This window comes from Hylobates moloch, unplaced genomic scaffold (genome assembly GCF_009828535.3).
Source record: "Hylobates moloch isolate HMO894 unplaced genomic scaffold, HMol_V3 SCAFFOLD_15, whole genome shotgun sequence".
Lineage (NCBI taxonomy): Eukaryota > Metazoa > Chordata > Mammalia > Primates > Hylobatidae > Hylobates > Hylobates moloch.
The window spans coordinates 53,492,238-53,503,732 of record NW_026652290.1 but is presented as its reverse complement, the minus strand read 5'-3'; the positions used below and the strand labels follow the sequence as shown (position 1 = coordinate 53,503,732).

The 11,495-nt window shown below is 50.4% G+C and overlaps 1 protein-coding gene across 2 annotated transcripts; it reads left to right on the top strand.

The window, feature by feature from the left end:
* The first annotated feature begins 1,198 nt into the window (after positions 1–1,198).
* Positions 1,199–11,249, top strand: NAGK (N-acetylglucosamine kinase). 2 transcript variants are annotated; one of them, XM_032176749.2, is made up of 10 exons: positions 1,199–1,572; positions 3,338–3,422; positions 3,577–3,675; positions 4,506–4,647; positions 5,218–5,328; positions 6,059–6,171; positions 8,118–8,205; positions 9,168–9,265; positions 10,146–10,224; positions 10,931–11,249. In XM_032176749.2, the coding sequence occupies exons 1-10, from the start codon at positions 1,406–1,408 to the stop codon at positions 11,119–11,121; spliced, it is 1,173 nt and encodes a 390-aa protein (XP_032032640.1). In that variant the 5' UTR covers positions 1,199–1,405; the 3' UTR covers positions 11,122–11,249. The 2 variants fall into 2 exon arrangements, with proteins under 2 accessions (XP_032032640.1, XP_032032641.1); XM_032176750.2 differs by lacking the exon at positions 3,338–3,422 and having other exon boundaries at positions 1,481–1,572.
* The last annotated feature ends 246 nt before the right edge of the window (positions 11,250–11,495 follow it).

The window sequence follows — 11,495 nt, the reverse complement described above, 5'->3', positions numbered from 1 at the left end:
ATCCAGCTAGTAAATGGTGAACTCCATTCTTGTCTTAAACCTGGGCACTTTCCCTTTTACTTGCTTGCCTAAACAAGCAATACAAAGACAAACTTAATATTATCATATACATACGTCCCATGGCTCATTGCAGTAGTACAGGAGAGAAACAATTATTTCAAAATCCACCTACAATCTAGTCTCCAAAAATCCTGCCCGGTTTAATTGCACCACAATCTATTAACTCTGTAATTCTAAAAACATGTGTGTTGGATAATCTTCCAGCTCTAATGTGCTGTGAATTAAAAAAATGCCATAGGCAGGCATAAAAAAATCCTACCCTCCTCTATTATATTCTCCATCTGATATAGAATATATGATATACACATATTCTATAAATGAATACATGATATAGAGTCTATCATGTAGCGATTTACTTTTTACTTTTGTGAATTACAACGTGGTACGGTAGGAAATGAGAAAGCTTAAAAAGCCTAATTTCCTCACTAAAGCATAACCAAACATAGCAGCCTATTGGGGTTTCTCCACCAGAAGATGGCAGGCAGTCAAGGGGGACAGAGTTCGAAGGGCGACAGGCCAACTGATTTCCCCAAAGAGATGCCAAGGGCAGCTAACCGCCCTCCTGGCCCGCGAAGCTGCTCCTTGAGGGCCCAGAACTTCCCCGAGGAGCCAGAGGAGGCCCTCAGGAGCCACAGCTCTCCCTGACTTGGCCTGTATTTGCACCCCTAGGGATCCCATTCCCTTTCCCGACGCAGTGCAAGGAAGGCGAGCGGAATGGGGGCTGAAAGGCAATAAAAAACTTGTAAAGCCGTATCTGCTAGTTCTCCCGGTGGGCTATGTCCCTGCAAATATCCTCCACAAGAAGTAAGCTGGGTGGGTAGGAAAAGGTGAAGGCTCCCTCCTCAGGGCTGCCGGGACCGCCTCGAGGGCTTGTCTCTGTTTAGGTCCCAATTTCTCCCGGATCCGTATATTCACAAGAGCGCAGAGCAACAATCTAAGCGAGCGTTCGCGTGTGCCCGTGTGACTCGCCATCGCGTGGCAGATGTTCGGTAGAACATTACAGTAATTTCTGTTACAGGCCCATGGCCGCAGGTCCCTAAGCCCACACCTTCGCGAGGGTCTGGCCGAGCGTGCGTCACAACTATGCAGCCAAGAGCAGTGCGCACGCGCAACGTAACGCGGGACTGCCAGCAACTTCCGGGCGTTTACAGGCAGGCAGGGCAGTGACGTGTCCTAAGGGTCCTACCGACCTAGATACCCCTCTTTGGTTCCTCCTCTTGGGATTAGTGTCCATCTCTGGAAGCAGGATCCAGGAGGACGGGAGGGGACCGCAGTCGCTCGACCTGGAGGAGACAGCCTGAGGGACGCAGCGATCCACGGCTCCTGCCGGCGACCCGCCCCACGCATGCGCACGCGCACAGGGAGTCAGCTGGCTGCGCGGGAGGTCACCGGAAGCGGGGCGGTGCCCAGACAGCTGGAGGGAGGGAGGTGTCAGGCGGGGAGAGAAGCAAACGGCGGGACCAGCAGCGACGGTAGCAGCAGCATGGCCGCGATCTATGGGGGTGTAGAGGGGTGAGTGCGGCCCGGCGGAGGGAGCCTGGGTCCGAGGGCGGGGCGGAAGGCCGTGGCCAGCCTGCAAACTGGTGGCCTTGATCCTCGGCGTCCAGGCACTTTGGGCGGCGGGACCTTGCGGAGAAGAGGTGTGTGCACCCGCAGGGGCGCCCTGGAACGCACGGCCGTATGCTTTACGGGGACTATGCCTGTGCAACAGCCACACCCCAGGTTGGGGATCCTTTGTGTTTCTTGGCGGAACCACGCCCCTTTCTCCCATGAAACACCCACTCCGCTGTCTTCAGCTGGAGAAGCAGCTCCTCTTCCCTATTCCTGACCTCGGACAGAGTTTTGCAGAACAGGTGTCAAGTGTGAAATTGCTGAGCGTGGGCAGGGTGGGGAGAAGCGGGACAAACATCTTGGCTGGAGGTTATCCGGGAGCTGGAGCAGCTGCGAGCCAGAGTACTAGGTTGTCCTGATGTCTGAAAACCGCTCCATCCCTGTTGGCCTTCCATGCTGCTTTCACTAGATTGCATTTTTCTGCTCAGAAGCTTGTTTACTGAACTTTTTGTAATAGCTCTGCCCCTGGGTATGACTATGGACAAGATATTTACCCTCCCTGGGCTACAGTTACCATATGTGCAAAGTGAGGATAGGGATAAATAAGATCGCTGCGTCCCTGCCAGTGGCAACATTCTGTGAATCTGAGTGTGAAATCAGGGAATAATGGGAGTCGCTGTCTTCTCAGCCAGGGCACTGTACTTTCGAATCTGTGATTGTTTTCACTTCTCTGGCAGCCACACCCCACTGCTGATTCACAGACCCCAAAGCCTTTTCACATGAATTGTTAGGAATGATCTTTCCCATCCTGTATCTGTAGCACTTAAAAAAACAGTATAGGAGTGTGCATTCATCCTTGTTATAGTCATCTGTAAGATATGACCCATTTCTTACAGTTCATCAAGACATTCTTTTGGATGTTGAATCTGCCACCTCGTGTATTAACTACCCCCTTGAAATTTCATGTCCTCTTTGAGTTTGATGAGCGGTCTTCGGTGTCCCCTTCTGCCATTCCTAAAAGTAATGATCAGTAAAGAAACATATGTCCCATCACCACAGATCTCCCTGTGAACCACTGTGACCCCCAGTAATCAACATTTGAAGGTTTAGTTGCTTAAGTATGTATGAAGTCACCCTGCCATCTGGTCAGCATTTCTAGCAAAGGTGTCTTGAAGACCTTGGCAGCTGGATCTTGAACGGCAGTCTTTAGCTATTGTGAGGGAAGCAGAGAGATGTGCCATTTTTCTTAGGAGTGTTTGCTGAGCATTGCCTGTGCCAGCTCGTTCTGAGAGGGTAAGTAAGTGATTGGGAGCTTGACCCAGTGGAGTTTGAAGTCTAGTGAGAGGTGGACACAAAGCCTCTGAACACACTCTTCATACAGAGGAGACTTTAATAACTTTGGAGGCACTGTGAAGGTTTAACTAATGGAGACTTAACTAATTCATTGGGGTGGGCCATACCTCAGAAAAGGTTTCAAGGACTAGGTGAAGTATAAGTAGAGTCTTGCAGGATAAGGAGGACATCCCCAAGGGAAGAGGAGTGAGAATTATGTTTCAGTTAAAGAGCACACAAACACTGAACCACAGAGGCGGGTTTGGGAGTGGTGATTGAGTTTGTTGAAGCTGTCTCCTCCATCACACTGGGCTCTGCCAGTGTGGACAGCACAAGCTTAGCTCTCTCTGCGGGTTTTTCCGAGCAAGATCAAGTGCCCTCTTGTGTTCTGTAGGGGAGGCACACGGTCCAAGGTCCTTTTAGTCTCAGAGGATGGGAAGATCCTGGCAGAAGCAGATGGACTGAGCACAAACCACTGGGTAAAAACCACACTGAGGGGATCAGAGGGCTTGGTTCTGATTTTATTCTCTATAATTCCTGTTGAGGTGGTGGCTGGGGCTCATAGAGCAGCCTGTGGGGGCAATATAGCTTCTGTAAGCCTTTGTAACTCCTTCTTCCCTTGATTGGGACCAGCTGATCGGGACAGACAAGTGTGTGGAGAGGATCAATGAGATGGTGAACAGGGCCAAACGGAAAGCAGGGGTGGATCCTCTGGTACCACTGCGAAGCTTGGTGAGTCTGGGGTGGAGCCTGGGAATTCAGCCATCAGTGACACTGAGACAACTAGCAAGTTTGGACTAGATGAGTTTGATGACTGTAGAGGGAAAGACCTCCAAGACTTGGTCCCTGGTGTCAAAACTGTCATAATCTCACCCAGTCTCATGGCTTCAGTTGCCACCTACAGACTGCAAATGTGTTGGAAGAGCACAGGGCTTTGGAGAGCTGCCGAGACCTTGGTTTGAATCCCAGCTTTGCTGCTCAGTATCTGCGTAACCTTGTGTAGGTTACTCACCTTCTCTAAGCCTCAGTTTCCTCATTTGGAAAATGTGAATAGTAGCTACCTCAGAGTTGTTGGGAAAGTAAAATGGCATGAGTGGTTAGTATAGAGTCTGACCCATAAGCACTCATTAAATGTTAGCTATTATTACTCCTGGTTCAGATCTTTCTCCCAAGTTGCGGTAGCTCCGGCTACTCCCTGGACATATATGTGAGATGTTCTGCAGACATAGGCAAACCTCATGTGTGCCAAACCAAGCTTACCTCTCCATCTCCCCTCACCTTGCCCCGCTGCCTGATCTTTCTGTTAAGAGCACTACCGCCCTTCCAAGCTCCAAAGCTGGCATTGTTGAATCCCCTTTCTTCTGTCCATCCCCAGTCCAGGTTGTTCTTATAACCACAGCCTTCTGAGGGGTTATTGTGTGGGGTGAAAGGAGGACTGGGGCTGGGTGAACAGGGTATGGCCAGATAGGGAGAACAGGAATCAGGCATCAGGAGGGGGCAGGGGTTGAGAAAAGAGCTGGGGCTGGAGCTCTGCACACTCGCTCACCTCCCGCGTGGCCTAGGGCCTGTCTCTGAGCGGTGGGGAACAGGAGGACGCGGGGAGGATCCTGATCGAGGAGCTGAGAGACCGATTTCCCTACCTGAGTGAAAGCTACTTAATCACCACCGATGCCGCCGGCTCCATCGCCACAGCCACACCGGATGGTGAGGAAGTGGAGGGAGGGGTGAGAGTGAGAACTGGTTTTTTTGGGAAAGCCCCTTAGATATAGCTGACAAAACTTGTTCTGCAAATATCCAGAAGGCAGCCTCTCTTATATTCCCCTCAACTCCTTCAGTAGTTTAAGTCTCTGCCAGAGCAAGGACCAGGCAGCAGGAGGGAGGGCAGTTTTCTCATCTATAAAATAGAGGTAATTGTATTCATAAGATGGTTTAGGGTATGAGTGAATATCACTGTGAGAACAGGTCTAGCACAATCCCAGTAAAGCAGGTAGAGTCACTGGAAGACCGGCTGGGCAAGGAGCCACATTCCCTCTAAGAGGTGCAGGCTTTCATTTCTCTTTGTCCCCCTAGATGAGGGCATTATGGGATTAGAGTTTTTCTGAGACCCAGGCCCTCACCCTCAGGCAGGAAACTAGCTGGGCTGTTTTCTCCTCTGCAGGACTGGGTGGTGATTCCCTTGCCTGGGGCTGGTTTCTGTCCTGTCTTTCCACAGTGGCAGGCTGTTGCTCTGTGCCAGGCCTTGGCCACACTGAGCCTCCTATTCCCTTTCCCCAGGTGGAGTTGTGCTCATATCTGGAACAGGCTCCAACTGCAGGCTCATCAACCCTGATGGCTCCGAGAGTGGCTGCGGCGGCTGGGGCCATATGATGGGTGATGAGGGTTCAGGTGAGCTCACTGACTGGCCCAGCTCCAGGTCCTGGATCCGCTCCTTCCTTCACTCCCTGTCTTTCTCTCCCTACCCCTGGCTCACTGAGCCCTTGGGGCGTCCTGAGGACAACTCCTGAACCTGGCCATTCCATGTGCAGGATCATGACTGAGATTATAGAGGTGCAAATGCTGGACGAGCTGCTGACCCTGCTCTCCAGCAGTGACTCTCACCCAGGACTCAGATTCATCCCTCAGCACAGGGGCCTGCCTGTGTTGACTTGCTGTCCTTAGGGAGGAGTTGAAACTGAGGGTAAGGCCATAGATGCCAGGAGATGCCATACCAGTCTGCTAGGGGAAAGGGTGTAGAAGCCCTTCCAACATCACCTCTTTCTAGGTAGCGCGTGTATATTTTCATAGGGGCCCTTGAGGTCCAGTTCATGTCAGTGACTCCGGTGGTGTTTGTGACAACAGACTGACCTTGTCTTATCCTTGGGTAGGAGCTGGTGTGACACAGCCTCACCTATTCTGTTTTCCCCCTCCAACTTTCCCTTATCTTGGTCAGTCATATACAGTTTGATAGAGACCCTCCCACCCCCCTCTCCCACCCCCTGCCACCCCTGGCTGGGAATCAGGAAACCTAATTTGTATAAAACTCAAGCAGATCACTAACCTGTCTGGATCTGAGTTTCCTTCCTCGCGAGCTCAGGATGACTGCTCGCATCTTCTTAGCCCTCTCTGCTCCCTGCAGCCTACTGGATCGCCCACCAAGCAGTGAAAATAGTATTTGACTCCATCGACAACCTAGAGGCAGCTCCTCATGATATCGGCTACGTCAAACAGGCCATGTTCCACTATTTCCAGGTACTCCTCCTGCTCCCAGTAAACGTGCACCTGGGGTAGGGCAGTGAAACACTCCAAGTAAGAGTGGATGCAGGGGAGGGCCTGGGTGGGCCGGCAGGAAATAGGATGAGTGTGGGTCTGAGTTGCAGGGTGAAGTCATAGGTGAGGACAGGGTGCATTCTAGGAGGTGCATTCTAGGACAGGGCAGTGCATTCTAGGAGGGTGTCAGTCATGAGGAAGGGGTGGTTTGGGGACAAGTGATTAGCCAGACTTCATTCTTGGGCAGCTAGAACCTGCTGGGAGGTGAAAGCAGATGGCATTCTAGGCTAGAATGAAAAGTGCAGGATGAGATCACAGGGCAGAGAGAGCAGGTAGAGTATGAATGCGTGCACTGGGCTGTGAGCTGCTTCTGGCCTGGATGGGTCAAGAGAGCCCTTGAAGAGGTGGACAGGGAGAGTTCTGGGGGAGATGCATCTTCCTCCTCTGGGCGTTGGGGATTGACTTCTCCTTGTCTGTGCTGTGTTCATTTGTGGTAAGTTAGGAAACACCTGCCTTTAGCGGAACCAGAGGTAAAAGGCGGGAGAGAAGGTGAAAGGGAGAGGACAAGGTTGATGAGTTTGATAGTTACCTGTGAGGCCCAGTTAGTCTTCCTGTCCAGCCATTTAGGTGGGCTGGGGCTGGGGCTGGGACCAGGACCAAGGAAGAAAAATAGAGATGCTGGGAAGTAGGGCCTGGATTCTCAGGGCTGAAGGATTGATGATTAAAGAGGAGCCCCGGCTAGGCCAAGGTGAGGAATAGGAGGGGACCAGGAAGAGAAATCACTTGATAAGCAGTTGTCATAGGAAGTGCAGTTAGTAACTGTTAAGCTATCCGGACTCAGCCAGTTGGTTCCAAACTCTACTGATAGGTCTACTGCTCCCTCTTCTATCCTTTAGTCATTCTTACAGGGTTGTTTCAAAGATCAGATGAGATAGTATATAACACGCTTACTACATTGCTGTAGGTGCTCAAGTTTTACCACCAACCCCTTCAGACATTTACTTAAAATGTATTCTGGGGGCCGGGCACGGTGGCTCACACCTGTAATCCCAGCACTTTGAGAGGCCAAGGTGGGCGGATCACTTGAGGTCAGGTGTTCAAGACCAGCCTGGCCAATATGGTGAAACCCTGTCTGTACTAAAAATACAAAAATTAGCCAGGTGTGTTGGCGGGTGCCTGTAATCCCAGCTACTCAGGAGGCTGAGGCAGACAGAATTGCTTGAACCCAGGAGGCGGAGGTTGCAGTGAGGTGAGATCACACCACTGTACTCCAGCTTGGGTGATAGAGTGAGACTCAATCTCAAAAAAAATAAAATATTCTGGGGAACCATTGGTTCCTCAGGACCTTAGAAGTGTTAAAGATGTTTAAGCTTTTTGGGATTGGAAGGACCTACCTTCTGTGGTCAAATAAGTTTTGGGAGAAACAAATTGATTTCTTGATTGCAGGACTTCTCAGAGCCTTTAATTTGCTAATGTGCATTGTGACTCCCCAAAGGAGAGTTACAATATGCAATATTCCTTGGATTCCTTTGACCAAAGAAATCTTTTCAAGAGCACCCAACCCAGCTATTCAGGAGGCTGACGTGGGAGGATTGCTTAAGGCCAGCCTAGGCAACAGCAAGACCTTGTCCCTAAAAAGGAAAAAAAAAAATTACAAAAAAAGAGCAGCTCGAGAAACTATAGGAAACACTTTGGTGAACACAAATCTGTTCTCTGTGCTGCCTTCAAACTATAAGAAATAATGAAGTCCATGTTAGGGAACACAAATAACTTTTCTCAAATGAGAAATCTCAAATCCTTGTACTTTGGAGTTAAAAAAAATTATTCTAGCTTTTCCAATGGTAGAGACATTAGGAAGGCCAACTTTGGTGGGCAGATTGGGGATTTTCCTTTGCTTCTGATGACTCTTGTGCCCTTTCTCCTCTCAGGTGCCAGATCGGCTAGGGATACTCACTCACCTGTATAGGGACTTTGATAAATGCAGGTTTGCTGGGTTTTGCCGGAAAATTGCAGAAGGTACTGGAGGTGGGGTGGGTTTTATCTGGCTTTATTCTCCAGAGATCCCCAGTTGAGAGATTGAGTGGGGTTCAGACAGGACTGACAACAATTTTCCTCTCACCAAGTGACCTCAGTTCTCTGCCACCACTGGCCTTGGTGGTGGTGGGCCTTGGGGTGGAGGCAGAAGGGCACGTGGGTCGTGTTGACAGTTTTGTATTACCTGTGTTTTTTTCTTTAATAGCTCTCATGGCTTGCGTAGGCTATATGCCTGTTTCTGAGGAATTTATGAAGCAGTTGTCCTTTGGACAAATCTATAACTTTTTTTTCCTAGCCAATTACACTCAAAGAACTAGGGGATTATAGAGAGGTTAGGCATATTTTGTTGGGTGTCAGGAGATGCTGAACACAGGGCTTGTATATCTGTACATTGCTCTTTCTCCACTGTAAGGTCCATCCTGCCTTACTTTGGGTTCCTGCAGCCTCAGGGCATTCTAGGGCTCTCTTAGATCCTGCTGGACTGAGTCCCCTCTAGAAAAGAACCAGGAACAGGCTAACCAACAGCAGACTGTTAGAAGTCAGTGGAGGTCACTGACAGGAGTACCAGCCAGCTGTTCAGCTAGGGTCCTGGGTCCCCAGAGCTGACAGCGTCATAGGAACAGACTTACAGTAACTCAGTGTGAGCTGGATGCATACTAGGTGCCAGTACATTCCTTTAGTGGGTGCTGCCCTCCCTTCCTGAGTTGGGGGCCTGAGTGAGCACCTCTGTACAGGGCACCCTTCTACAGAGGGAGGTAGCTGGTATGTTTGTCAGTGGAGACTTGCTTCTCCACCTGCCACAAGGTGGGCATCCATCCTGCAGTAGACTCCTGCTAGCTCAGGGTGCTCCCATGATGGCTGCCTTGCAACAGAGAGAGGATAGCCCTGGAATGGCAGCTCCCTCCTTTCTCACCAGTTCCCTTCTTCCATCCTCCCTAACCCAGGTGCTCAGCAGGGAGACCCCCTTTCCCGCTATATCTTCAGGAAGGCTGGGGAGATGCTGGGCAGACACATCGTAGCAGTGTTGCCCGAGATTGACCCGGTGAGTTGAGGTGGGAGTGAAGGTGGGGAGCTGCTGGGTGAGGGGTGGTCCTTTCCCACTGTGGATGGGACTATCCCATCAAACCCTGTGTAAATTGGATACTATTTTAAATGAACTTAGGGTCTGAGAAGCATTCTTGCAGAATGTCTGTAACAAAAAAGTTCTTTGGTCAAATGCCGCCTTCTGTAATTAGCCTGTAATCTGTATTTATATATAGTAAATTAGTTTAGTGTACGTGTGTGTGTGTGTGTGCTGTCCCCTTTCTTTTTATTTTATTTTATTTTTTATTTTTTTGAGACACAGTCTCACTCTGTCAGCCAGGCTGGAGTGCAGTAGCATGATCTCAGCTCACTGCAGCCTCCACCTCCCACTCTACCTCCCAGGTTCAAGTGATTCTCGTTTCTCAGCCTCCCTAGTAGCTGGGCTTACAGGCGCACATCACCATGCCCGGCTAATTTTTGTATTTTTAGTAGAGACGGGATTTTGCCATGTTGGCCAGGTAGGTCTTGAACTCCTGACCTCAAGTGATCCACCCACCTTGGCCCAAAGTGCCGAGATTACAGGCATGAGCCACCGCGCCCAGCCTGTCCCCTTTCTTTCAGTTAATTTCAGTTCAGTCATGTTTCTGTTCATTTCCCTCACTTCTGTCTTTCCTTCCTCTCTATTGTTGCTTAACGCTTTTTCCTTCCTCTTCTCTCCTTGGCCTTTATGAATGTCTCCTATTTTCCTCTCTTTTTTTTTCCCTTTCCTGAATCTGTCTACTGTTTCTTGGCATGAGGGTGAGTAACTGGGATAGGCTGGGTTGGTCATAGGAAACTCCCGCCTTCAGCACTGGAGAGGCTAGGTTGCCCCCCATATCCATTTTCTGCTCTCCACCCAGGTCTTGTTCCAGGGCGAGATTGGACTCCCCATCCTGTGCGTGGGCTCTGTGTGGAAGAGCTGGGAGCTGCTGAAGGAAGGTGAGCCTGGGGGGAGGCTGGAAGGGCAAGGGCAGGGGACGGGGCTGGAAAGGAGGTGGCCCAGGAAAGCTGCTTGCCCCAGAGAGAACCTGCTTCCTGGACCCTGAGGCCTAGACAGGCCACTGATGCTCCCATCTAAGGCCCTCAACCTCACTCTGCCATTGAGCCCTTTAATGATGTCCCATCCACCTTCCTTGAACTCTTGAAAAGATGTTGTGTTCCAAATGATTTATTGAATAATAGCTACTTTTAAAAAGTTAAAGACAAATCAAACTTAAAATCGGAGCACTGACTGGCGTGTGATAACCTGTGGGGACATCCCTGGTCAACATAATTCTAGCTAGAAGAAAAGAGGCCTGGCTTCTTAGCCCTGGCAACCTTATGCCAGGCAGTTGGATGGTTTCCACTGGACATTCTGAAGTAACTCAAGGACTCCCATTGCTACCATGGAGTTCCTGGCATTGGGTCCTTTGGAGCTGAGAGGAGGGCAGGCCCCCTATGCTGCTGGCTCCAATACCCAAGATTTTTCAGGCTCCAATACTCAAGTACCCAGTGCACCCTGTGTGCTGGGGACTTGGCATGTAGGCTCCTACAGCATCTCTACAGGAGTACCTCAGGGTCTGGGCGTACTTGTCTGTCTTCCTTCCTGGCCCCAGTACAGGTTGCTGTTCTCCTCTTATCTCTGTCCTTGTGTTCTTCCCTCCAGGTTTTCTTTTGGCGCTGACCCAGGGCAGAGAGATCCAGGCTCAGAACTTCTTCTCCAGCTTCACCCTGATGAAGCTGAGGCACTCCTCCGCTCTGGGTGGGGCCAGCCTAGGGGCCAGGCACATCGGGCACCTCCTCCCCATGGACTATAACGCCAATGCCATTGCCTTCTATTCCCACACCTTCTCCTAGGGGGCTGGTCCTGGCTCCACCCACTCCAAGCTCAGTGGACACTGGGTCTGGAAGGAAGGAGTCTTTTGCTTCCTTTCTCCTTTTTACAAAAACAAACATAGAAGAAAATAAACGCACTTTATCCATTCCCCAATTGGACTGCATTATCAAACACATGTGCTGTGTACATCCTCAGTGCACCTGCCAGCAGATATCCCAGAGGGCTCATGAGTGGATTTAGTCCAAGGTTTAAAGCCCCACCCCCAGGTGCTCAGCCTGTGATCTGCATCCACTCAGCATGCACTTGGGCAGATAATTTGTCTGTGTGCTACCCTTCCCCATACATTACCACAGATATGCACTATGTGGCTGCCAGTTAATCTGTGACCTGTTTT

What these genes read in the sequence shown, in the direction of transcription:
- NAGK (XM_032176749.2), top strand. Translation starts at nt 1,406, where the DNA reads ATGCGCACGCGCACAGGGAGTCAGCTGGCTGCGCGGGAGGTCACCGGA. An exon ending in TGGTACCACTGCGAAGCTTG is followed by an intron (nt 3,676 to 4,505) that starts GTGAGTCTGGGG and finishes CGCGTGGCCTAG; the next exon opens with GGCCTGTCTCTGAGCGGTGG. An exon ending in CGCCACAGCCACACCGGATG is followed by an intron (nt 4,648 to 5,217) that starts GTGAGGAAGTGG and finishes CCCTTTCCCCAG; the next exon opens with GTGGAGTTGTGCTCATATCT.